We start from the raw sequence: 27,446 nt of genomic DNA, 5'->3' as shown, positions 1-27,446 counted from the left end.
ACTGTTGTCCTATAAAGGTGTATACACCTGCCCAACGCATGTCGCCTGTTGGGGATCAGGAGCAGATCCCCTTAGGTGACATTGCTAAGCTGCACACATGTGTGTCAGCTGTGTAGCCATACACACACCTGATTGTCAGCTGAGGGGTTTTGCCTGTCTCAGCTGACTTAAGTCAGGCGTATGTACGAGGCTTATGGTAAGTCTTTACTGATCACAAAGGGTGCATGCAACCTCATATATAGCAACAGCATATGTGTGGCACATACTGTATCTGGATGGTGAGGGGTAGTAAGTGGTGGTAGACCATCTTACCACCAACACCAATCACTACCACTCACAACCCAGATTCAGTGTGTGCCACACAAATACAATTGATGTAGGAGAAGTCACACAAAACCATTGTATTCCGTAAGGACATTTAATAAAGGGATCACCAGCTCAGCAAAAACTAACAAACTTATGCAAAGTGTATGCTAAAAGTGTAGCTAAAGTGCAGCAAGATGCGAAGAAATAAGACCTGTGCATGCTCACGGTGCCCGTTCCAGTGCTGGATCCCCCGTTAACAGTCTCCGACCGATCGTGACTGCTCTCTTCCATCACTCCCCGAAGACTGGCCACTCCGTACTGCGCATGCATGCTCTCTTGCACACTCACAGTACGGAACAGCCTGTCTGTGGGAGCACTCGTGCTCCCAAAGATTGTGGAGGCCTCCAACAGTGGTGAAAGTGAGCAGCGGGGATCCAGTGCTGGAACGTAGGCACTGTGAGGAGAATGTGAAGGCTCTATAGCACCCAGAGCCATCTCTCTCCTTAAGTGAGTATCTGTTTTTATTTTATTTGTGCTTCAGACTTGCTTTAAATAACTTCTAAGTGTCCACACTACATACTAAGGATGCATAAACACATGTAATTTTGATTGGCCAATCACTGACTAATTTTACCACCTCCATGTAGTATGTGGGCCAAGAATTCGAGTAAGATCAGCACCCACGTCCCACGGTATCAAAAATAAAAGGAAAAAATAATTAGAGTGCTAAGACCATCCGTCCCTTAGTACCTAGACGGTAGTCAAAATTCCAAAAAAGGTGGTCAGCACCTCTAATAACAATGCTCTTTTACATTAAAACATAGCTCTTTATTCAAAAATTATTAAAATCCATAAAAAAAGATGGTCAAAGCATGGGGCTGCTAACCAGCTTTGACCATCTTTTTTATGGATTTTAATCATTTTTGAATAAAGAGCTATGTTTTAATGTTAAAGAGCATTGTTATTAGAGGTGCTGACCACCTTTTTTGTAGTATGAGGGCCAACAGATTTTGAACACTATGAGCAGATTGTGTAGGTGAGCCCTCATACTACATAGAAGTGGTAAAACTGGCCAATCAAAATTGTATGTAAGAGGGCTCAAGTTTTTCTAATAATGTCCCACAAAAGTAAAATATTAGGATACTTTTTTTGTATCAGAGTCCGTTATTCTGTCTTTTGTCCTCCTACATGCTGACATTAACCACTTGAGGACTGCAGTGTTAAACCCCCCTAAAGACCAGGCCATTTCTTCCTGCACTGGGCTGTGCAGGCTTTTCAGCTTCCTGCACAGCCCAGCTAAGAAGCATGGCGATCGGACTCCCCTCCTACTTTTGTCCCTAAGGGGACATGCTGCCGGAGGTGTCCGATCGCTGCTGCCACTTTTTTTTTTTCTGCCTCATAGAGGTTCTCTCTCCCTCTGTCCCCCTCCCTCTCCTTCCTCCCTCCCCTCCGCCTACAGAAATGAACAGGACGGTGATCCGTCATGTTCTTCACCTCTCATAGGCATCAGCCTGGAGACCGCAGCGCTGTACGGATGTAAACAAAGGGGATTTCTTTCGCCTTTTGTTTACAAACAGCCTGTTAGCAATTGGCGGCTACCAGGCTGATCACGGAGCGGAAGTCCATGAACCGGCAGGGAACGATCGCACATGCGTCTGGCCACTCCCTGGGAAACCACAGCTCCAGGACTTGACGCCAATTGGCGTTAGGTGGTCCTGGGGCTGCCGCCGCGTTCACGCCCATTGGTGTGACACAACCGTTAGGTAGTTAAAGAGGGACTGTCAACCACAAAATCAAATTCCATTTACCCACTGCTCTGTGTTTATTATGCAGCCTGGAACCTCACCCTGCATTGCAAGCATTCCAATCTAATCAGAAATGTTTCTGCTGTAATGAAAAAAAGTAAGGGAGGAAATTACTTCAGGATTGGCTTCAGTCAGAGGGAATGAAAATCGCAAATGTCAAGAACAGAATTCTCTTCATTTACTATATATAAAATTCCCCGAAATTAAAACGTGGACAGTACAATACATCTGCTATGTAAGTAGAACAAGTAGTTATCTACTTATATATGTGCTTTCTTTTCTAGCATAGTATGGCTGACCCTGCTGCTTTAAAGGAAAAGGGAATGAGTCTTACCTTTAGGACTCTAGCAAAGCGGTCCAGGCAGTTTCCTACAGCTATGTCTATTGTTTCACCAAATATCCGATAGCGGTGCTCAGAGTATGCAATGACCTGCAGCAGGAGGGACCACACAAGAGGTCAGATTAGCTTTGTAACTGGGGGTCAGTAATAAATCTACAATAATACATAATTACCAGATGAACAGTCAGGCAAGCATGGAGTGTAGCATACCTTTTGATGAATTTATATCAGATATCAGCGCATGATTATTTGTAGCTCTAAAGGGAATATTTTTCTTTAAACACTGGAAACACCCACAAGAGCAGAGCTATACATACACATGTGAGGGATAACATGTATTCATAGTACTAATTCTAATTAGGACTTTCCTGGAATCCAGTATTCATGTTCTGCCCTGCTTGCACGCCTCCTTGATTGCACAATTTGTAAAGACTTTTGGCCAGGGCTGTCGAGTTGGAGTCGAGGAGTCGGAGCAGTTTTTGGGTACCTGGAGTCGGTGATTTCATAAACTGAGGAGTCAGAATTGGAGTTAGATGATCTTGTACCGATTCCATAGAAATTTTGGGTATCTGGAGTTGGAGTCAGTGGTTTCATAAACTGAGAAGTCATAGTATTATTGTACCGATTCCACAGCCCTGCTTGTAACTGCACATGCGCAGAATGCTCCCTGGCATGGGATTGCCATACAGGAGGCGCATGGCCAGGACAGAGCATGCGCCATACCGTGCCACCCAGCTGTGTCACGGACTTTAATTGGGGTGACAGCGGAACAATGGAAGGGACCCGGAGGACACCGACCTCAAAGACTACGGGGGACTAGAAGAAATCCCAGGTAAGTAAAAGTCACTTCCCCCAGTTTCATGTGTGCTTTAAAATTTCACAAGTTTATTTATCTCAGTCATTCTCCTCCCCTGCCCACATCTATAGTCAAAATATGACATTTTATAAAGTATTACTGTTCTTTTTAGGTAGTTTACCTGTGTGTTGCCTCCACTCACATACAAAACAGTAGGATTTTCAGCCCCAGTAATCAGTCTCCCCATTTCAATATGGCCTATGCAGTGATTTACTCCCAGTAAGGGTTTCTTCCACAGCTGTGATACTGTGCGTGCCACTATGGCGACAGACAGCAACGGAGCTCCCATCCCAGGTCCTAAATACAAAAGAATAGCATCACTGAGAACACTCAAACATGAGAGATACCAAATAATGATAATAAAAAAAAATTACTGCATGGCAGACTTTCAAGTGAATCATTTTTAATTCCGTATTTTTTGAAACTGTTTCTAAAGCCTCATACTGACACAAAAGCTGAGAACTGCTCTTCCAACGTCCTCATCCTAGATTCCGACCAGACATACACCCACAACTTCTCTTGATAACCACCAGACAAACACGGTGTAACCCTGGACAACAAAGACATGCTGGGATATTTGCACCCTGAACTTTATGTAGTTCATCAAACACTGTACACAAATGATTGTTATAGACAAAAGTAAAAAAAAAAACCTACTTTTCCAATCTATTTGTGGGCAGGCTGTTTTCATTTATCTTTGACCAAAAAGGTTTTCGATCACAGTTTTATTAAGGAATAGATGGATGATTATTTTTACATATTGTTTATATGGCAAACAAACCTTCTGTAACATGTGTACTGGTTTTTAATCATAGCCCTGGAAGAGTGATCAAGACAACCAAATAAAAGTGATTTTCCTCCATGGCTCTCATTTGAGAGGTAAACCTTTAGAATCTTACCTAGCCATTGTTTCCATTGACAACAGCAGGCTCTGTGGATAAAACCAGGGTCTCTCATATGGCACGCAGAATGTCAAACCTTTAGATATGTGAAAAGGGTACAACATCAAAGATGCAATGCATATGCATTACTCATTAGCTGGAGCCTTTGGCTAATTTCACATATGGGGCTTGATTCACTAAACCGTGATAACTCATAGCATGGCCGCGCTAGTTTTCGAGCGTGAAAATTTGCGATTGCATGCGAAAACGCACACGAAAACGCTAGCGCGGCCGTGCTATGAGTTATCACGGTTTAGTGAATCAAGCCCAAGGTGCGTTGCGATTCTCCTGAGGCATGAAAGCCCGGGACAGGACAATCGCACTGTACCAATTCCCCTTGCACATTACCCTAAAAAAGAGTGCGCAAACAGGGTAATATGCATAGCTCCGCCCCAAACAGTGATGTGTTCCCTGCAGGACAGGACGACCTGCTAATGCACATCCCCACCGCAACAATCAAAATAAATTGCTGCGGTGCCATTGACTCCAATGCAAATGCCTGCCGCGTTGTACCACTTGGCAACACACTGCAGTCTTTGCCTTAACCTCTTTTGTCCAATTGCGTTGCACAGTGGGTAGTGTAGCCAGTGTCAACGAGACTGTGACCAAGTGACTAATGGCCCCTGTTGATCAAGATATGATGAAAATCATAGAGAACCGTTGTGCACACTTCAATTTTCAAGGTCTTAAATGAATTTTACCTTTTGTGTAAGCGACACAGTCTACCTCATTTGGCTGTATGTGAGCTTCTTTTAGTGCTTCATGTAGTACTTCCAGTATACAGGAACGGTGATGACGAGCTGTGTCACTGGGCATAAAACCTGTAGTGTGAGCAAATATTTACCATTATTTTCACTTTTTCTAAGTAAAAGCTAAGAGATCCAGTGCAAGCACACGATTTTAAAAATGTCAGAAAATGTACAAAGTGTACTACAACTTCCAGCGAAAAATTAAACTGGTGTATGAACAGTACATAAGCATTTGCATTTTATTTGCTTGGCACAGGGTTCTACTATATTTCCGTTTGAATACTGTCTGATTTGCATTAGAGTACAATTTGGTGCCACCCTCCCAGCAACCCACTATACCGAATCAATCAGGAAAGGACTTCAAATGCAGAAGTGAACAGTCTGTCTTTTGGCTGTCCCCCTGGGACATTGGAGAGCTATCGGCTCTCATAGGCAGAGATATCCAGTGCAGAGGCCAGACTAGCTGGCGACAAAGAACATAAACATGAGCCATTGTTATCACAAGAACATTAAAGAGAATCTGTATTGTTAAAATCGCACAAAAGTAAACATACCAGTGCGTTAGGGGACATCTCCTATGGCCACCAAAGCCGGAAGTAGGTTGATGTACAGTATGTCCACACATAGAAAATACATCCATACACAAGCAGGCTGTATACAGCCTTCCTTTTGAATCTCAATAGATAATTTGTGTGTTTACCCCCTGCAGCTCTCATCCACTGAAGAGTGACAGGCTGATTGTTTCTTCCTGCAGACAGCTCTGCCCGGTGTCTGTAATTCATCAGTATGTGACAGCCCAGGCAGCCAGCTCCTTTCACACCCTAACAGAGGACGATTTATCCAGCTTGTAAGTCAAAGATAAGAGAGCAGAGAGGGTGCCTAATGTAAATAACACACAGGGAGTGTGCATAGAGGGGGCGTGCATAACAGATCAACAACACTGAAGAGTTGGCAGCCTTCCAGACACAGGGCGACAAATCGACAGGGGAAAGATAAGTTGATTTATTACAGAGACTGTGATAGTAGAAAGTGCTGCAGTAAGCCAGAACACATTAGAATAGGTTTAGGAACTTGTAGGATGGTAGAAAACAGGATGACATTTTTGTTACAGAGTCTCTTTAAACAATGGCCTCCTCAGAACAAGATGACAGTTCCTTGGAAAATGGAACTATCCAGGGCAGGCTCAGTAAAGACTGTGCTCGTCATGATATCACGGGGTCTTAGCCAATAGCAGGCGATAAGTTATTGATCCGTCCCTGCTCAGATGATGTCACATTTAACTCTTCAGAGGTTAGTATAAGAAGAGCTAACGTGGCTCCCGGGGGGGCGACTTCTGCTGCTTCTGTCTTCTGGCTGATGACTTCCACCCTCTACTCTTTTTGTAATGTATTGTCATCTTATCTAACTGTATGCTGTATATAGGCCTAAGTGCAACGTAGTATACATGTAACATAAGAGAGGCCTGATCTAGCTATTAGAGATAGATCAAGTATGCAAGGTAACGCAAAGAGGACTTACTACAGACCAATTGCTTCGCTGAGATGTAACAACATGTAGAGATAAGCATCTGTATATCTGTTTACTGAATAAACTCCTGAAACTTTGAGGACGTCTAAAGCCCAATCTACACGATACGATTCTTTATACGATTATTCGATTACGATTCTATTTACGATCCGATTAAATCCGACATGTCCGATAAGGATTCGATTCGATTCAATTTGCCATTGCAAAACAATGGCAAATCGAATTGAATCGAATCCCGATTGGACATGTTGGATTTAATTGGATCGTAAATAGAATCGTAATTGCATCGTATAAAAAATCGTATTGTGTAGATGGGGCTTAAGAAAATCTATCTCCTATGCTGTTGCTGTGATGAGAGTCGAGTTATCACACTTCCTGTGATATGGTGCCGAACAAAGGTGTAGTGTTGTTGCCCATAGCAACCAACGTATAGATTCTTACAAAGCCTATGACAGACGATCGCCATGATTGGCCAGCTGTGGGGAGGGAAAAGATTTAAAGAAACTCTCTTTTTTATAGAAAAAAAAAAATAATAATAATAAAAATATTTGTATACACAAAAATAAACATGGGGGAGCGATCAGACCCCACCAACAGAGAGCTCTGTTGGTGGGGAGAAAGGGGGGGGGGGGAAATCGCTTGTGTGCTGTGTTGTGCGGCCTTAAAGCTGCAGTAACCTATTTTACTAAAAATGGCCTTAAAGCTGCAGTAACCTATTTTACTAAAAATGGCCTGGTCACTATGGGGGGTTTAGCACTGCGGTCCTCAAGTGGTTAAGGCTAGGTCCACACTTGTCTGTAGCAGATCGGATCTGTTTCAAATGAATCAGATTTGGTGAAATGTATATTTTTCCCTCCCTTTTCCCTTTTTGTAATGCAACAATAGCACATGTTTCCAGTCCATGGAAAACGTATGCCCAGCTTGTGGGAGGAGGGGGCCGCAGTGCCGGAGGGGAATGCAGCCAGGACGGGGGAAGGGGGTTGGTGGTGGAGGATCAGCAATCGGCCCTCACCTGGCCCCCCTGTCCCTGCTCCCTCTCCAGCTACTTTGCGCAAAAGTTTTTCAAATGTTTGTAGGCGGCGAGCTTACCTTGTTTGCATTCCACCACTCCCTGCTTGACTTCCTGCAATACAGCCCTCTATACTTTGGAGGGCGGCATTGCAGGAAGTGAGGCACCGAGCCCCCCTGTCCTGGCAGCTACCACCTCCAGCATGGCGGGCCCCTCCCCACCCACAGGCTGGGACACAGAAAACAGATCCGTTTCTGTGTCCAAAGCTGCTAGTGTAGAGGGGGATCCACATTCCAATTGCATTTCACTACCCCCTAAGTGTATCCAGATCCATGGGCGGTCCGGGAAAATGTTGCATATCCGGACCGTCCGTTCAGTTTTTCAAAACGGATCCCCCTGAACGCAGATAGATACTTTTTTTTTTGAGTGAAGAAGGCTGCTATTTTAACATTGGTATCTGTGGCTCCATTTTTGATCAGGGCCGAAAAGCGAAGAGCCATGGACATGTTTTTAAAACAAGTGTGAACCTACTCTCTTTTTTGTCCATCAAAAGTTATCAGTAGCGCATTTTTTTTTTTAGAACATTTTTTATGTTAGGTACACATAATACAATTTTCTGGCAGATTTACTTGCCAGATCGTTTTTTTCCATCATGTCCAATCTGAATTGCAATCGATTTCCATAAAAGTGACGGAAATCGATCAGAAAATTGATCGACGTTCAGTTCGAACATGTTGGAAAAAAAAAAATCGATCTGGCAGGTAAATCTGCCAGAAAATTGTATCGTGTGTACCTAGCATTAGACAGTTGGCCAAATTGTCTCTTTAAATGAGTCGTGGACAATGGTGTTGATGCACTTAGCTGCAGTAATATTGCAGACAGCGCATGGCAATATCACCATGACTACCAGCAGTGTACCGCAGGTTATCTGTGCTATCTGTGCACAGCAATATTACCATGGTTTAATGCATCAACCCAAATGTTTCAGGAACAAGAGTGCTGCTTTTTACAGATGATTATCAGGAATCTGCCTGAAATTCGCTTATAATGGATTACACACCAGGGATGTGAGAAAAAAAATAGAAGCTCATTTAAACTCACTTTAGGACACACGTGATTTGCATCTCCAGTTGGGCTATTACAAGTGTTCCAGAAAACCTGCACTGGATTAGTTGGAAACTGCTTTCGATAATGGTAAGTGACAAACATTTTCCACCTTCATCTGAGTCACATCAGATTACAATCAGTGCTGCTGAGATATATGTGAATTAGTTGTTGTGTGGCTGCATTATATGCAGCATCCACAACAAGATACTTTTACATATATACAGGCTAGCCTGGACTTATTGAAACGGGGCACCTCCAGGACGCAGCAGCCACACAACTGCAGATTTACTAACCTTCAGCAACTCCCACTTTTCTAGTATGAGGTTTGGGCTGCAATTACTTACTACCTAATACAGTAACAGACAGATATTCCCACTGAGGATTCCTTTGTAAATCAGGCATTTACAGGCAATGGAAATACAGTATTCACAGATTAATCAGTAATAACTGAAGTAGCTATGGGAACATGTTTATATAACACATCAAGAAGTTTTAACGGTGGTCCATAAGATCTAATTCAAAGTAGAAACTTTGCATTTAAAATCTGTCCAAAGAACCTTGGAAACAACACAGATTAGATACAAAAACTATTGCAAATGTTCATGAACATAATATATCTATATACTGTATCTTACTAATATTATAAATGCGAAAGTTTGCATGTTTGTTACTCAATCACGCAACAATGGCTGAACGGATTTGAATGAAACTTGGCACACACATAGTACATTACCTGGAATAAAGTATAGGATACTTTTCCCCCCACCCTTAACCAAAAAGTGGGCGGAGAAAAATACAAATTTCACTGGGAAAAACTGCAGCCATTCTTACACTGTTAATGGTAGGGTTCTCAAACATTGCACAGGTTGTCACTGGGTGAATGGGATAAATATTCAGAAAAGTGGGTGGAGCCTACAAAAGCCAATCAAAATTCACCTATTGATTTTCAAGGGAAATATTTACTTGCTGCCATTTTTGCACTGTTAATGGCACAAGCCTCAAACCTGATACAGTTGGTCATTGGGTGACTGGAGTTAAAATTCAGAAAAGGGGTGGGGCCACAAACAGCCAATCAAATTTGTTTCATTTCAATGCAAATTATTGATGCCAAAGACTGCAAAGCTTACAAACTAGGTCATTGAGTAATTGTGTTTTAGGGATAGAAAAAGTGGGCCGAGCCATCACCAGACAAGTACATACCCGACCAATGCCGGGCCATCAGCGTGCGTGCGTGTATGTGTCAAATGCAGGGGCCTTGTGTCACTGGCCGACTATTGATTCTACCAGCTGGCTTTGAGAAGTCTTGTAGGCTGGTTAGACAGACTGCTGCTAATTCGCTGTAGTTCTGACTTCTGTCTTGTGACAAATGACACATACAATTATTTACCAATATTCTTCATTCTTACCCTGCCCTGGAGGGGTTATGTAGGTCCTGCGTGGGTTGCTGAGCACCTTTCCATCCTGTATGATTCCAACACCAATTTTGTTGGCACTGCCTTCAAACCCAAGTACAATTGTCATTGTGATGCCTACAAAAAAAAGTTAAATAGATTACTCACCATAAAAAACTTCATTTTTTTCTGGAATAATCCATTCACCAGAATGACTAGTGTAAAAATATTATGTGGTAATGTAAATGTAATATCAATCTGCACCAATTAAGGCATTAAATACTGTAAACAGTAATGGCTACCATTGTTGTTTGCTGTTCCTTTCACATCTTCATTAAAGCACCAATCAGAGATGCTAAAGACAGGGTTGAAAAATAGATGTTGAGGTTTTCTCCAGCTTTTTATGGAGGTGGCTCCTGGATTGCAAAGTGGCTCTTGAATTCCATCATAATTTGTCCAGCCCTATGTTAAAAGCTTGGTTGTTGCTACCGCACAACCATTGGGGCACTAACATCTTTAGAAGGTTGTGGGCTCTTTCTCACTAAGAGCTGATCCGTGCGTTTTGACAGATCGCTCCTAGGATGCGGTTAGAAAGGTAACATAAAAGTCTATTTGACACATTAGACAAAGCGTTCCAGAGCGTTACGTTGTAACGCATCTGAGAGCTTTTAATCGTCCAGCTCCTGCATTCTTTTTACCGTTTGGTGAATTAGAACTATCGCCGCTGATCAGCATTGAACTGAACTGCAACTTCCCGACGTCACACTGTAGGTCATAACGCGTGCACAAAATCAGGTTCCTGCATGCATTATCTAATATGAAAGAGCACTAATACATTATACCAGGGGTAGGGAACCTATGGCTCGCGAGCCAGATGTGGCTCTTTTGATGGCTACATCTGGCTCACAGACAAATCAGTAGGGGTTTATTCACTAAGCCACACTGCTCAAGCTGCACATCTTAGTGTGGCAGCGCAAGTAAAATTTTCAAAGTAGGCACACTAATGCTGTAGCATGCACCACTAACTTACTCGCGCTATCCCAAAACAAACAACGGCTGCTCCAACTGTCCCACTCTGGACCATGTCAGGTCCAGTGACTTTGTAGGACGAGATCTCGTCCTACAAAGTGAATGAACCCCCAAGTCAGCTAGCTAATTGTACAAGCAGTTAGTCGGTATTAGTACAAGGTGTTAGTCAGTATTTATACTCTCTGGCTCTTGGGGAAATTACTGATGTTGCTGAAACCCAAGAGAAGCTGAAGACGTGTCTGACACTGCCGCTGCCTGGCGGATCAACTGTATACACATCACCATGTCAACAGGGGCGTGAGCCCTATTGTCCCAGTTTGAAACATATTCTATGACTCTCACGGAATTACATTTTAAAATATGTGGCGTTTGTAGCTCTCTCAGCCAAAAAGGTTCTTGACCCCTGCATTATACCATGGTGTCCAACAACACCACATTAAAGGACAACTGTAGCTAAAGGATTATGGAGGCTGCCATATTTATTTCCTTTTAAACAATACCAGTTGCCTGGCTGTACTGCTGATCTTCTGCCTACAATATGTTGAGCCATAGCCCCTGAACGAGCATGCAGTAGATCAGGTGTTTCTGATATTGTCAGATCTGACAAGATTAGCTGCATGCTTGTTTCTGGTGTGATTCAGACATTACTGCAGCCAAATAGATCATCAGGGATGCCAGGCAACTGGTATTGTTTAACAGGAAATAAATATGGCAGCCTCCATATCCCTCTCGCTTCAGTTGTCCTTTAATCTTCTTACATCATTTACTCCGTTCCATTGTTAATTACATTCACTCTGGCTACCTGAGGTACCCTTCGCGTCATCAGTGTGATTGGAAACAAGAAAGAAACTCCAGAGTCCAACCAGATGGGACCAACCAAGGCTTAAGAGAGCAATTTTGTAATTTTACTCCCAAAACTTGGCTATCAGATGAGCTATAGAATACCACTGTATTTGTAACTGCAACAATAATTGAGAATCCCAAGTGAGCACGTTTTTTTCTGGTGTATAATAGGACATGTGCAAGAATTTCACTGAAGTCTGAAGATCTGAGTAAAAGGCTCTATCTCTAGCAATTTTAATACACCCCTCAATATAGTGCCTACTACCGTCTTTCCCCTAAAGTAAAACATCCTCTGATTATAAGGCCTAGCTGCAATTTCATTCCTTCTCTGAATATAAGGCATCCTCCAAATATAAGACCTAAGGTGCATACACACATCAGACTATAGTCTTTGGAAAATGAAAGATCACAGACCAATCTTACCACCCTTCATGTAGTATGAGAGCCATACTCTACACAGTCTTTTCTATGGAGCTGAACTCCACATCAGAAAAAAATCTTTGCAAGATGCTGCACACACAGATGCTGTACAGACACAAAAGATCAGTATCTGCAAAAGATCTGTTCCTGCCAAAAATCCATTCCTGCAAATTGCAATGATAGTCTATGAGATCTGCAGATCATCATACACACCTTGTTTAACTGACATTCATCTGCAGATCTGAAAATCCATCCTGGTGGATCTGATCTGCAGATAAATGTCAGTTAAATCATGTGTGTATGATGATCTGCAGATCTCATAGACTATCATTGCAATTTGCAGGAATGGATTTTTGGCAGGAACAGATCTTTTGCAGCTACAGATCTTTTGAGTGTGTGCAGCATGTTTGTGTGCAGCATCTTGCAAAGATTTTTGTCTGATGGGGAGTTCAGCTCCATAGAAAAGACTGTGAAGGTGTGGCTCTCATACTACATGGAATGGAGTAAATTTGGTCTGTGATCTTTCATTTTCAAAAGACTATGGTCTGATGTGTGTATGTGTCCTTAGCCCCAAAGCCACACATCCCCAGCCGCAGAACACATCATATCCCGCCCCTCAGACTGTCTCTCCGCTCCCCTGTTTTAAGTCCTCCCCCCCTTCCGACCCGTGTGGCCGATCTGTCCCGCCTCCTTGTCTGGGTCCCCCCTCCCTTACAACCCCTGTGGCCGCTTTGTCCCGCCCCCTTGTCGGTGTCCCCCGCTCCCCGTGCACGCTAAATGTAATGGCAGCCAGCGGGTCTTACTGTAGCCATGCTGCCCGGAGATCGCTGGCGTCCTCACTTCTCCCTCTAGTAACCGGCACTTGTGTAGATGACGTCATCTACACAACTTACTAGAGGGAAGAAGACAGGATGCCAGAGATCTCCGGGCAGCATGGCTACAGTAAGACACGCTGGCTGCCATTACATTTAGCGTGCACGGGGAGCGGGGGACAACGACAAGGGGGCGGGACAGAGCGGCCACAGGGGTCAGAAGGGAGGGGGGACACAATGCACTGGGAGCAGAGACCCAGACAAGGAGGCGGGACGGAGCGGCCACAGGGTTCGGAAGGGAGGGAGGACTTAAAACAGGGGAGCCAAGAGACAGGCTAGGGGGCTGGAGCAGCCACACTGAGAACAGAAGGGGACACATCGTGCAGTGCCGATCAGGCACTTGTCATGTCATCCTTGCACACAGCAGGTTTATAATCTGTGTGCAGGGATGACATGACAGGTGCCTGATTAACACTGTGACATTACAGTGAGCAGCAATAAGAGGTGGCCAGCATGGGACATATCATGCAGTGCCAATATAAGACATCCCCTGAAAATAAGCCCTAGCACACTTTTTGGAGCAAAAATTAACATAAGACAGTGTCTTATTTTCGGGGAAACACGGGTATAAGTGGCTTTCAGATAATAGTGCCCTTATTAGTGCTCTGTTATACTCTGTACCCATTACAATGCCCCTAACCAGTCATAGAGGTCCCTTCATTGTATTGTTCCCCATGAACAGCTCTTTCACTACAATGCCTCCCTCATCACGGGGCCCCAGTGAGTGCCTGGCTCATGTTTGGGCCAGTTTACTATAAAAGAGGATGTGTGCAAGTGCAGGCAGACCCTCTAACCCCGTGCGTGCAGGGAAGCTGAGGTATTCATGTGTCTTCTGATGTTAGAGGAAACCAGAGTCTGCCGAGAAGGCGCAGCAGAATGAGAGGGTCCGAAGTCCTGACAGCAGCAGTTACAGAACTGAGTGGACAGACGGGGAACTGCTGGGTGGTGAGGCTGGCCAGATATCCTGCTTCCTGATGTCAGGGAAGCCAGGTGCAGGAGACCACCTAGGCGGCTAGCTCAGGTCACAGGTGGGAGCTGCCAACATGACCGCAGTACGTGTAGTATCAGATTTGCTCCCTATCTGATCAGTGCTTTACATCGGCAAATCGAAGACAGGAGAGGCAGGGGGTGGGCTTCCGAAGAGGAGAGGGCACAAGTCGGCCTCAAACTGCATTGAAGGGAGAGAGGGCAGAGAGGAGCGGCACATGGGAACACCTGCGGGGGGCTGCCTCTACCACAGAAGGCTTCTGTAGGCACAAGTCTACAGTGCCTTATGGGAAATCGGACCATGTCTGTGCCTAAAACTACCCTCCACCCATCCTCTACCAAGGGCTGTGGAATCATCTAACTCCTCAGTTTATGAAACAACCGATTTCAACTCCGAATCCAGGTACCCAAAATGGTTCCGACTCCTTAGTCTAATACTTACCAGGGCTGTGAATTTGGTACAAAAATCATCCGATTCCGACTACTCAGTTTATGAAACCACCAACTCCGACTCCAACTCCCAAAAATTGATCAGACTCCTCAACTCCAACTCTCCTCCTCTATCCTCCCCTCTCCTCTGCCTAAAGCCTGGTACACACTTTCAATTTTGATTGACCAATAACTGACCAATTATACCACTTCCATATAGCACAAGGGTTTACCTACTTAATCTGCTCACAGTATTCTATATCTGCTGACCCTCATACAACATGGAGGTAGTAAAACTGGTCAGTGATTGGCCAATCACAATTGAAAGTGGGTATCAGGCTTAAAGGACAACTGGAGGCTGCCATATTTATTTACTTTTAAGCAATACCAGTTGCTTGGCTAGCCTGCTGACCTTAATATTTAAGATATGCAGATCAGGTATTTCTGACATTATTTTCAGCTCTGCCGAGATTAGCCACATACTTGTTTCTGGTGTTATTCAAACACTACTGCCGCCAAATAAATCAGGATGGCTGCCAGGCAACTGGTATTGTTTGAAAGGAAATAAATATGGCAGCCTAACCTGTAACACCAACCTTCTCCTATAGGATGCAAATTGTGAAAAGTTGCACATAGATGCAACCACATGGGAGCCAGCCCCTCCTGTTCTGAGCCTAAGCTTTACATGGTCACACCACGTCATATAGCTACCGCACGGTAGTAGGAATAAGCAGAAGCTTGGCTTGGGGTAGGCAGAGTCTGTGTAGTTCCGTCACTCAATAATATCAAAGCTGAAATAAAGACATAAAACCCATTTTCCTACAATCGGCTTCCCCTCTCACACCAGCCCGTCAGTGTAATACCCGTCTTGTATGTAATCCCACCTACGTGACAGTAGTACCTGAACAAATCCCCCATACTGTACCTTGCAGCTCCGCCCCTCCTTCATGTACTCCACTCACTGGGCTCTTCCCATGTGACCCTCCAGCGCCGCCGATCCCCCACGTGTCTGTGTTGTCTCCCACTACGTGTTTCCGCTGTGCCGCGCGTGGAACTTCCGCTCCGGTGTCCATTGTGCTGTGCACTTGTGCAGGGAAGAGGTGCTGGTTGGCGCTGTGTGGGTATTTGTGCGGTGATCTGTGTGCACGTTATGGGGCTGCCGCTGCACGCATGCCTATGGTGCTGGTGGATCTAATGAGCACCGCATCTGCATGCTCTGCATTCATTATACATTATGCAGCGCAGATGTGCACGATAGAGCTCATGTATAGTATGGAATGTGTACATTTGTAACACGATGATGAGGTTTTCCAAATAATGCATCGTGTATAACAAGTAGCATGATGTGTGCATTCGTATTGTAAATGCATGAAAGCCACATACTTGTCATTTTTTAGCAGATTAATTTTTTCAGCTCTTCTGTTCCCTCTTATCATTTCCATTGTTTAACTTTCCAGTAGATGTTGTGCAGTTAATCATCATCAGTTCATAGTGGTGGTAAATAGTCTTTATCTTGATCACTGTTTGCATAGTCTTGTATGTTTTGTGCATTATATTATTTTTTAATTTCCTTTTAGCAGAAATCTAATTCCACAATAATGTGTTGTAATGATCTCTATTTATCCAATCTCTTCTTTGATCTGGAAGTAATAGATCCCTTGCATAGTTGTGACCTCTCATAATGTAATAATCCTAACATTTACATAGCGCTTTTCTCCTGTTGGACTCAAAGTGCTCAAGAGCAGCAGCCACTAAGGGCACGTTCAAGGGGCCACCCTGCAGTGTTAGGAAGTCTTGCCCAAAGATTTCCGACAATAGGTACTGACCCTAGCCAGGATTGAAACCCTGGTCTTCCATGTCAAAGGCAGAGCCCTTAATTCCAGCCACTGTAGATATAAGTGCTTCATTTACTGAGGACTTATAGGTCCATCATAATATAGCTGATACTGAGGAATATTTATATTAAAATGTCTCCTTCCCTAATACTGTAAGTGTTTTATCAATACAATACAATGTTGGCTTTATGGTTTCTTTGATCTAAAAATATTTAATTACTCCATCAGTTTCGCACCAGGTCTGTCAGGATTTGAGAAAGGACCGAGGACGGCCCGAAACGCCTAGCGTCATCCTATGGTGCACACCCACATGTGGACTTTTAACATGCTGTATTTTTAAGAAGATTGCTTAATAAAGTATTTAAGATGGTGCGAATCTGATGGAGTAATTGACAGACTACTTGTGACTCCAAAAGGCGATTGCAGCACATCGATTTACCACCGGTGCAGTTACAATTACGTTACTTTTATCTAAAAATAAACATTGATAGGGAATGTCAGCTTCTTCTTGTATTGCCACCTTTTACTGTATTGTAGCTGTCACATTGATTGCAAAAAATGTTATAGTACATTTTATGAGCAATTGTACATAGAGGTTTGATTTCACTTTCTCTGTTATGCAGGTAGAGAACTCAAAACGCTCCGTACTATATTCTCTGTGCGCCTGATTTTTGCCATCACCAGAATGCCAAAGCGTGGGAAGAAGGATGAGAGCAAGGCTGAGCAGGCTGTACAGGATGGGGGTATGCAGAGTGCTACACACAGAAAACGCCATGATAATTTGCACTCTTCACCATTAATAATATTACTATTGTATTCTTCAGAACCTGACAACAAGAAGGGGAAAAAAGGAAAAGAGCCAGAGCCTGTAATCATTTATGAGGATGCACCGGACAAGCTGACAACAGAAGATGGCAAGAAGTACACCTTGAAGATCAGCTCCTGGAATGTTGACGGTATCCGGGCCTGGGTCAAAAAAGGGGGTGTGAATGTGAGTGCACCTAATAATGTATATGAATTTCAAATATTAGTAACTAGTACAACAGTTTATCCTTTCAGAGCAGTGGCAGACATGTTGAAATAAAACCAGAGCTGGGAAAAGGCAGACTAAAGGGGAGCAGGAGATTGGTGACCTGGTATGGGAGAAAGAACACAGCACTAATGAGCACTGCAAGCAGTAGAAGACCGTGAGGTTGAGTTACTAAATTTTTAGGCGCTAGTCTACTTTAGTAGACCCATCTGGAATCCTCATAGGGAACAGTTGTCCAATCACATAACCCTTCACAGCACAAATCGTTGTGATTAGCTGAATATTGTTGGTGTAGTTTACTACAACCTATTGGAAACCTAGAAGTTTGAAAGGGTGCCATCCACCGTATCACGCTAGCTAAAATTCCCTAATGATGTTTTCTGCTGGGTCCCTTAAAGTAGATTAGCGCCACTTTGTAGAGCAATGGGGAACCTAAGTAATCCAGCAAAGCTGGTTAAATAAAATGTCTGTTCAAAAATAGTTTTCATGGGTGCTACCAAAAGTCATTGCGATCATATATTACCATAAACCCATATGGTCCCCACATCTGTCGGGATGAGAGGAGCAGAGAATGGATGTGGCTGAATGTAGCCTTCACTGATGTGAGTCTTACAACATGCATTTTGGTGGGCAATATCTGGGCGGCATAATCGCATGATTGGGAGGCCAGCCTTTATTTGCTACAGGATACAGGTAAGGGAATAATAAAATTGGACAACTAATGTTGTTGCCTGCAAAAGTCCAATTTAATAAAGACCAGATATCCTGGTATGATATCCATTATGAATAAGAGGCACATTTATACATTTGGCATGTTAAACAAAAAGTAAATAATTAGCGTTTTTCAACTGTATATTTAGATGCTTAGTCAGAGTTTTGCTTTAGTCATTGACCCTATAAAGGACAGAAAGATGACAGTCCTATCAGAATTCTGTCTTCTGTCCCCCCTTTAAGATTTCCTAAATAATGGTCTGGAACAAACATTCAAACGCAAACTTGTACAATTGATTTACTACAAATACTTCTTTACTAGCCAAATGTTATGTTATGGCCAAAGCCAGAAGTTGACCAAAGTGACAACTGGCCATCCATTTCTCAAAATTGCCAATTTAGTTGTAACATCACAATGGGCAAATTGGCTTTCCTGCCCCATCACTATATGTTTGGTGTTGTGTCACTTTCTGGGGCATGAGAGAATCTGGAGAGGTGGGAAGGTAGGTTAGGCAGAGGAGAGGGCAGGTTAGTGGTAGGCACAGAAGAGGGAAGGTTAATGTTAGGCACAGGAGAGGGGAGGTTAGTGTTAGCCAGAGAAGAGTGGAGATTATGGTTAGGCACTAGAGAGGTGAAGTTTAATGTTAGGGTTAGGGCTGCTGGTCTCACATTTGGAAGAAAATTCTCACCAGCCGAGGTACAATGTATTCTCTTAAAGAATAAGCGACACCCATGCTAACCTAGAAATAAAAAACACATCTATAAGTAGATAAATACTACTTCTACTTACATAACAGATGTATTGTGCTATCCACGTAATAATTCCTGTGAATTTTACAAAGGAAAAGCAGAAAATCCTATTCTAGACAGTGGCCATCTTGCCAAGCTAATGCTGACATCATATCCTCCCTGACTCTTGTTTTCCCCCCTCCCTTCTCTTGCTCATTGTGTATTCATTAGCTGCCCTCCTCCCAGAGTCTTTTTTTTTTTTTTTTATATATATATTTTTTTTTATTTACACATCCAATCACTGAGTCACCTCAGCCTTGCTTGTAAACACAAGTGATCAGCTAGGCAGGGAAATAAATGGAAGAGGAGGAATGCATTATAGATAAAAAGAACTCCCAGCATTCAAAAAAACTCCCAGCATTCAACTTTTTGGCACTAGGGCCAGTGCTCCTAAAGTATGTGATAACTCCAAACCATAACAGCAGAAAAATGTTTTGCAAGTTTTAAATGCAGGATTAGCATCTTTATCACTTAATACACTCAGACCAGTTGCTGTTGAAATTTGATTTTTATGGTGACAATACAATATAAGTCTAACCTTGGCCAATTTGGGAACTGACCACACTTCTGGCTTTGGACATAACATATACAAGTACCTGCCACAGTGCTGCTGGAGCAAACCTTGCCTACTTCTTTATTGGTGCTTAAAGAGGAGCTGTTAGGTATAAGGTCTCAGAGAAAATAAACACATATATCAGTAGCTAAAGATTGGCTGTACTTACATTACATATGCATTTCACTGTCCACGTTTGGATTTCACAGAATTTGTATATAGTATATGCAGAGATAGATGCTCATGGCAGGCTCCATGTTTTTCTGTCAAATGTGTCGTCATGTCCTGCCTGCTTCCTGATCACAGAAAAGCTCCTACTTGAACAACACAGTGTGCAGTGAATATTAATGAGCCATGTGGCTAGGAACAATAGCTGACTCCTGCAGTGTACTCTGCCCAGAGATTTATCAGTGCTACGCGCTGGACTGATTACAAGCTGCTGTAACGTCTCATTAGCAGCCGAGGGGAGGGCCCCAGAATGCTTTGCAGTTTAGTATGCGGCTTGCGTCCTTATGGGTCTATAACAGCCTTGCTGATAAGCACACATCAAAGGTAACTGAGATTTTTATCTTCACTAATGGCTTTATGGCTTCCTTCTAAACTGTTTAACACAGGAGAATAGAGGTTTAAATTAGCTTCTGCAGCCTGACAGTTACTCTTTAAAAGTCTATACAGCCATATGTCTTTTTATCTCAGTAGTCCATACTGTCTAAAATGTGGACAGATGCCTCGGCCATGGCTTTTTTTGTAATTCGCAGTGCAATGCTTTCAATGCCAGTAATGAATACACCGTATCTGTAATCAGATCATGGCAGATGTGTTTCTACGCGGTTATACTTTAAATTTGTGCTTTAATTTATTACTAAGATATCAATCGTGCCTCTCATAAGGCACTGTATGTTTAGTTAGGGTAAGTTGTGTATTATTACTATTTTTTATCATTATTTCTCCATCATTCCACAAAATGGTTCTTTAAAATATGGATGCTATTAAAGTTCTTTTTTTTTTTTTTTCCTTTGTAATGTTTAGTGGGTACGAGAAGAGGACCCCGACATACTATGCTTGCAGGAGACAAAGTGTGCTGAGAAATCCCTGCCGGCAGATATTAAGGAAATGCCCGAGTACCCTCACAAATACTGGGCTTGTTCAGATGAGAAGGAAGGTTACAGTGGGGTGGCCATGTTATGCAAGGAGGAGCCTCTGAATGTCACATATGGCATTGGTAGGTGGAATCAGCCATCGTTTTTCCAGAATAAGATCCATGTTTTTGTGATATAAAAGAGTCTACTTACATATTTTAGTTTTAAACTTTCTTTTTTTTTTAATTTGCGGAAGGTTATCACACGTTACAAAGACACATTGAATAAGATGTTATCATATTTTTAATACACCCAGTGAAGAGACTTAAAGTGAACCTTAAGCCAGAAAAAAAAAAGAGTTTTACTCACCTGGGGCTTCTACCAGCCCCCTGCAGCAGTCCTGTGCCCTCGCAATTGCATGCCGCAACGCGTACAAAAACACGCGTTGCCGCATATCTATGCGTGTGTAATGCGGCAAAGCGTATTTTTGTACGCATTGTGGTCCGCAATAGCGTTAGTCGGGAATGCGGAAAAAGCTACGCGTGGCCAGTCCTGACGTGCCTGTCGGCAAAAACGAAACTAGATGGCAGCGGGGGACCAGAGGATTAGTGAGTGGCACGAGGGCACAGGACTGCTGCAGGGGGCTGGTAGAAGCCCCAGGTGAGTAAAACTCATTTTTTTCTGGCTTAAGTGTCTCTTTAAAGCAAACCTGAAGCACAAAAAAACAAAAACTTATGATATGATGAATTGTATATGTAGTACAGATAATGAATAGACCATTAGTAGTAAAAAAAAAAAAAAGTCATAATTTTTATTTTCAGTTATATAGCTTTTTTTTTTTTTTTTTTTTTTTTTTTAAAAACCTATTTATTCTGTCATATTTGCAGTTTAGAAGCCGCACTTTGTCCCTTTGAACTTTCCTGCAGTAAAACCTTATCGAGCTGTCTCTCACTGTTTCTTGGCTGTTTAAGTGCTTCAAAAAGCAGTACTGTATTTGACCCAGTGGGTCGAAAAGAAGCTCTTTTGCATATATAACTGAAGTTTTTAATACTTTTTTTTTTTTTTGCTACTAATGTTTTATCTCTTAGTTGTACTACACATACAATTCATGATCTCATAAGTTTATTTACGCTTCAGGTTTGCATGGAAGTCTTGATTTATTGATTTTTGCATGGAAGTCTTGATTCAGCATGCTTGCTATTCTGGCCTCTTTAGCTGTGCAGGACAAAGTCTCAGTGACAAAACACAGTAGGGATGATTTAAAATGATGTGTGAAGGAGAACTGGAGTCAAAGTTTCATTTAGATTCAGCCAAAAATGTCCTCTTATGTATAGATTACAGTTATATTTAGGTCTCACTGCAGATATCCAGTCTGGTTGCATCTGCTCATTTTCCTTGACAAGGCCAGGTATTTTGTATTAATTTGCTGATTCATCCTCATGGTAGGCCACAAGACGTTCCCTGTATACCTGGAAGCACAATCTGCTGCCTTGTTAAAGTGCCATAAGGGAGGTTTGTAATGGTGTGTGCTGCTTGGGGTGCAGGGGGGAGAGCACCATTACTTACCTACAGTATGTGGTGCTGCTTTTCTGGCCCCTGGCCCATTCAGGATTCTCCATATTTTCAAGCCCACAGCAGCCTCTGTTGACCTTTGTAATTTCCAGTGGGGATCATGCATGCAAGCCACGATGCCTGGATATGTAGTCTGGGAGTTGTGAGTACATCGCCGTACTCTCGTCTCTCGGACTACATCTCCCAGGATGCATCGTGGCATGTGTGACCTCCAACGGGGATTACAAATGCCGGCAGAAGCTGTGATTGCTTGAAAATATGGGGAATCCTGAATGGGCCATAGGAGCAGTAACCTGTAGGTAAGTAATGGTGCTTCTCCCAACCTCTGCACCCCCAATACACTCACACACAGTAACATTTGTATAGCGCTTTTCTCCCATTGGACTCATAGTTATGTCTCAGATCAAGAGAAAGTTGCAGGCTCGACTGTATTAGAGGAAATAGTAAGGTGTTCATAAATGCCAGACTGAAGAGGTGGGTTATCAGTTTGGACTTAAACACTTTCAGGGATGGAGCTGTCCTGAATGGGTGTGGCAGAGAGTTCCAAAGTGTAGGGGTAGCATGACAGGAGGCTCAATCTCCAAAGGTTTTGAGGTGGACTCTGGGGGTGTCCAAGCTATTACATCCTTTTGATCTAAAATTGGGGCGGAGGGTGGGGGGGATGCAGTTGCAACAAGTCCTTCAGGTATCCAGGGCCCAGATTGTGCAAGGATTTGAATGTCAATGGCACACACCATTACGAACCTCCTTTGTGGGGAGGCTAGTTTCTTAAAAAGTAAAACATTGCTGCTCGGTCCACTTTAATTGCATTAGCGTTGGTGCTTTACAGGGATGCTTTGCTGTAAATAACTTAATTTAAAAATTTGCTTATTTTTTACAAAATTTTTAAATGATTTAGTCAGGGTTTGCCCATTGTAAAATCTTTTTTTCACCCTGATTAACATTCCTAAATTTAGCACAGGAACTTGTATCTTTATTGCTGGTAAATTATGTAACTGCTGACAGTCATTTTTTCCTGCCTCTGTTGAGCAAAAAACTCAGTTAAAGGACCACTATCGCGAAAAAAAGTAGGCAAATCTGACAGAACCAACAGATTTTGGCCATCTCTTCATGGGGAATTCTCAGGGTTTCTTTGTTTTCAACTGCATTTCCTGAACAGCAATTGCAAAGTCTAACTGACAAAATAGTGTGCAAATGATCAGGAAGGCTGGCTGGTATCTTGCTATTTTGGCAGTTAAACTCCTGTTCAGAAAATGATGCTGAAAACAAAGAAAACCGTGAGAATCCCCCATGAGGAGATGGACTTGCTCAAAACCTGTCAGTTTTGCCAGATTTTAACTGCCTACTTTTTTCGCGACAGTGGTCCTTTAATCCCCCACAGTCCTCTGGCACTGGTTTTGCCATGGCAAAACATCACTGGGGGTGGGGCTGCACATTGATATCCTGCTATTTGTAGATTAAAGAAGCGTTTCGGTGATGCTGAATGTAGGCTAACCAAGGTAAAAATGGGTATCTTGAATCATTTCGTATGATCTGCTTTGGACATGGAAAGTATTTCATCACAACATAATGTTTTCCAGAATTGGGTTCATTTTGGTACACTAAAAAATGTCATCCCGCCTACTATATTAATACTGATTCTAGCTGTTCTTACATATTTGTTTATTGTTCCTTTAGGAATTGAAGAGCACGATAAGGAGGGCCGAGTTATCACTGCTGAGTATGATTCCTATTATTTGATTGCTGCCTATGTCCCCAACTCCAGCCGAGGCCTTGTACGTCTCGATTACCGTCAACGCTGGGACGTAGATTTTCGCGATTACTTAAAGGGATTGGACAGTAAAAAACCTCTTATTTTGTGTGGTGACTTGAATGTTGCTCACCAGGAAATTGATTTGAAAAATCCCAAAATCAACAAAAAAACCCCTGGCTTCACCCCACAGGAACGGGAGGGGTTTGGGGTATTGTTAGGTGAAGGCTTTGTAGACAGCTTCCGTGAGCTGTACCCTGATAAACCTTACGCTTACACCTTCTGGACCTACATGATGAATGCCCGGGCCAAGAACGTGGGCTGGAGATTAGATTACTTTGTCCTGTCAAAAGCTTTGCTGCCAAACTTGTGTGACAGTAAGATCAGGAGTAAAGCCATGGGAAGTGACCACTGTCCTATAACCCTTTATTTGGCTATGTAAGAGGAATGAGTGATCACTGTATGACATCTTCAATAGGAATTTATCTAGTGCTCTGGCAGTTGACTTGTGTAATCACATGGCCTTAGCAGCAGATAAACCACCTACTCACAAAGCTATAGTAATGTAGCAGGATAGTTTGAGGTGAAATAAAAAAAGGTTAAGTTTCTGGGGCTTCTTCCAGCGCCTAGAAGTCTATTCCACTGTCCTGGCTGCCTCTGTACCCACCATAAGATCACGGACCCTGGCTGGGTCGCTTCTTGCAATTGCACTCCTGTGGCTGGGAGCACTCCACACTTGTGCAGTTCTCAGACTTGAACTGCCAAAGTGTATAATGCTCCCGGGAACGGGAGCGCTGTTATGAAAGGAGCATGCGCAGAAGCCCATTACCCAGCCTGGGGTTGGTGATCTTACGGAGACGACAGTGGAAATTAAACGCTGGAGCAGATAGACTTCTCAAACCTGGAACCCACTAGCAGTGTTTTCACACAATTATTTGTAAAGCTCTTGATAATGTAATGCTGTGGGGGATTTAAAAAAAAAAAATCACATCCCTCAAGTGGGATCACACACATACATTAGCAAGAGCTTTTGAAATCACAAAGGCTCAGAAAAAGCACTGCTAGTGGGTTCCAGGCATAAGGGCTGGAAGAAGCCCCAGATAAGTTTAACTTTTTTTTATTTTACCTCACATATCCTTTTAAGCAGGTCAGAAGTCCTGAAAAAAAGTCCCTTATGAGCCACACTGGGTCTTGCTCTGACTTCTGGCCTCAGTGTAGTGTAAATGTAGACATGCCTATCCCTCCCACCATTAGGTAGTCCGGTGCAAAGGTTCTAGCACAGTCACCCGTGAAGAGGGGGCGGGGATAACTCTTGACTACCTGCATGATGGGTACCCACTGAAGCTCAGAATGGTCGGGGGGGGGGTTATTAATAGAGATGTGTTATTGTATAATTACTGCTCAGTTACACTTTACGGGAGCTTTTTAAAGATTCTTTAAATCCATCAATTTAACAGGAATAAACAACTAAAATTTTGCTGACCGTAAAAGACCTGTTCTAATTTTATAGTAAACACATGAGAACATCATCAACATACAGATATCAGATGAGTGGGGATTAGCGAGAATGCTCTCAAGAAAAGCAACTGTCCTGTAGTGTACGGGAGGTGGGAGCAAGATAGGTGGGGGTTAACTCACCTGCCCGTGGTGTGTATTTCAATAGGCTCTATGGTGCGTTCCATTGGCTTACACTTCAACATTCAGAGTCGGAAGTTCAAGCTCTGAATGCGGAAGTGTTAGCTGATGGAATGCACCATCATCCACATCAGAAAGCAGGTGGCGGACAGTTTAGTTAACCCCCAGAGATCTCGCTCTCACCTCCCGCACACTGCAGGACGCTATCTCTTCATGAGAGCTTCTTGGCCAACCTCACTGATGAGTCATCCCATCTGATTGGGCAAATTTCTGATGTTTCTGCGCACATCCCCAATCTCCTGGCTTGATCGTGCACAGAAAAGATTAGTTGGACTGGATTTCCTCGACTACTGCGTTTGTTTTGAATGAGAGCGTCTTATGCCCTGGACGCCTGCTTCCTCTTCCCCCTCCCCCGCCCATAGCAATGAACATGCATGCTCAGCCAAGCTGAGCATGCATGTTCATAGCTCTATTTGTTGGTGGATGCTAGTTGTACTTGCATATCAAATTAGAAAGGATTTTCTGTTCTGTTTCTTTTAATAAAGGCACTGGATAAACCATCAAAACAATGTTCCTTCATTATCCCAGCTCTTCCTGAATAATCTTGATTCTTCAGTGGCCCAGTCTTTTATGCAAGTAAAATATGCACCAGTGTGTTGCATAGAAGGTTAGAGTGAAGCAACACTTGAATTTGCTTGTACTAGAAGGTTTCACAGAGAGTATACTAAAGTCCTATTTGTAAATATATTTCATACTGGTTAGATCATTAGTAGACTTTGAAGACCATTGTTTAGAAGAGAACCGTTTGGGATGATCTCTTATTTTCAGTAGACTACAGTTATGAACGCTATATACTGGTGACTATAAGCTTTTCATTACTTTTAATAAATATACTGTTTCTTTGTATCGTAAACTATTTGGAAGAACTACACGGTGTAAATGGAACCTGGAATGGTTTGTTCTGTCGCACATTGCTTACTAAGAGATTAGGTTTTTACATGCCCAAATCTCCCAGCTGAAATGCGTCTGCATTGTTGTTACAAAGCAAATGTATTACTACTGAATTCTTTATTATCACCTGAAGATACGAGTAGAAAAAAGTACTCTATTTTCTTACTATATACAAATTAAACTGACGTTCAACTTCCAGCGACTATGGATATGGTTACTGAACTCTATGGTGCTTTTTCCTAAACTTCTTCTGTAACTTCTTGCTCACCATTCAGACTGTCCTTATCTGCTGAGTTGGGAGAACTCATGGAGAAGCAAGCCATCTGTTTGATCAGCTTATAAATTTGTAAGGCTCCTATTTGCTGGTCATGATCATGCGTTGAACCAGGAAGTTTTCACAGCAAATCAAAACCTTACAAATCTATCAGCTGATCACTGATCACATGCTTTTCCATGAGTTCTCCTAAGCATTGCCCTGCCTTCAGAGTGCAACATATGTTTGGTACATGCTGGCCTTTGTGACACATACGATCAGTGCCAGTCACACCATTGGGCAGGACCATTATTAGTGAACAGGAAGATGGGAAGTAAATAAAGCTGCTCTACTATTGGGGTTTACTGTAGACCAGTATTGGTAGAATATACTAATATTTTGATGTGTGATGTGATGCTAAGCTAAGTGAATTCTCATTTTAGACACTAGATATAGCAAAAAATCATTGTTTTTTATTTTAGGTTATAGACATGTAATAGTAACTGTTAGCCCAACCAGTCATGGAATATGTGATAAAAATAAAACTGGTTTTTGTATATTTTTGTGTTTTTGTGTCTTTTTGATCTGTTGGCCATTATTTTTTCATTTAGTCAAAAAAAAATCCTCATTTTTGTGTTAAAGGAGTGTTACAAGTACATTTTTTTTTATTTTTTTTT

The 27,446-nt window shown here is 42.7% G+C and overlaps 2 protein-coding genes across 2 annotated transcripts in view; one reads left to right on the top strand and one right to left on the bottom strand.

The window, feature by feature from the left end:
• Positions 1 to 15,625, bottom strand: part of OSGEP (O-sialoglycoprotein endopeptidase) — a 35,662-nt gene extending 20,037 nt beyond the window's left edge. Inside the window, exons 1-5 of the mRNA XM_068241292.1 lie at positions 15,537 to 15,625; positions 10,047 to 10,169; positions 4,950 to 5,069; positions 3,429 to 3,604; positions 2,446 to 2,541 (exon numbers count right to left, since the gene is read on the bottom strand). Coding sequence (XP_068097393.1) covers positions 2,446 to 2,541; positions 3,429 to 3,604; positions 4,950 to 5,069; positions 10,047 to 10,161 — 507 coding nt within the window. The 5' untranslated portion in view covers positions 10,162 to 10,169; positions 15,537 to 15,625. The remainder of the gene's footprint in view (positions 1 to 2,445; positions 2,542 to 3,428; positions 3,605 to 4,949; positions 5,070 to 10,046; positions 10,170 to 15,536) is intronic.
• Positions 15,626 to 15,629: 4 nt separating this feature from the next.
• On the top strand, positions 15,630 to 27,328 carry LOC137521686 (DNA repair nuclease APEX1-like). Its single transcript, XM_068241306.1, has 5 exons — positions 15,630 to 15,728; positions 17,070 to 17,189; positions 17,271 to 17,437; positions 20,559 to 20,751; positions 23,858 to 27,328. Exons 2-5 carry the CDS (start codon positions 17,132 to 17,134, stop codon positions 24,370 to 24,372), a joined length of 933 nt encoding a protein of 310 aa, XP_068097407.1. The 5' UTR covers positions 15,630 to 15,728; positions 17,070 to 17,131; the 3' UTR covers positions 24,373 to 27,328.
• The last annotated feature ends 118 nt before the right edge of the window (positions 27,329 to 27,446 follow it).

Source organism: Hyperolius riggenbachi, chromosome 1, assembly GCF_040937935.1.
Source record: "Hyperolius riggenbachi isolate aHypRig1 chromosome 1, aHypRig1.pri, whole genome shotgun sequence".
In the NCBI taxonomy this organism is placed as follows: domain Eukaryota; kingdom Metazoa; phylum Chordata; class Amphibia; order Anura; family Hyperoliidae; genus Hyperolius; species Hyperolius riggenbachi.
Note: the sequence above shows the minus strand (reverse complement) of the source record. Positions and strands in the feature narration are given on the sequence as shown.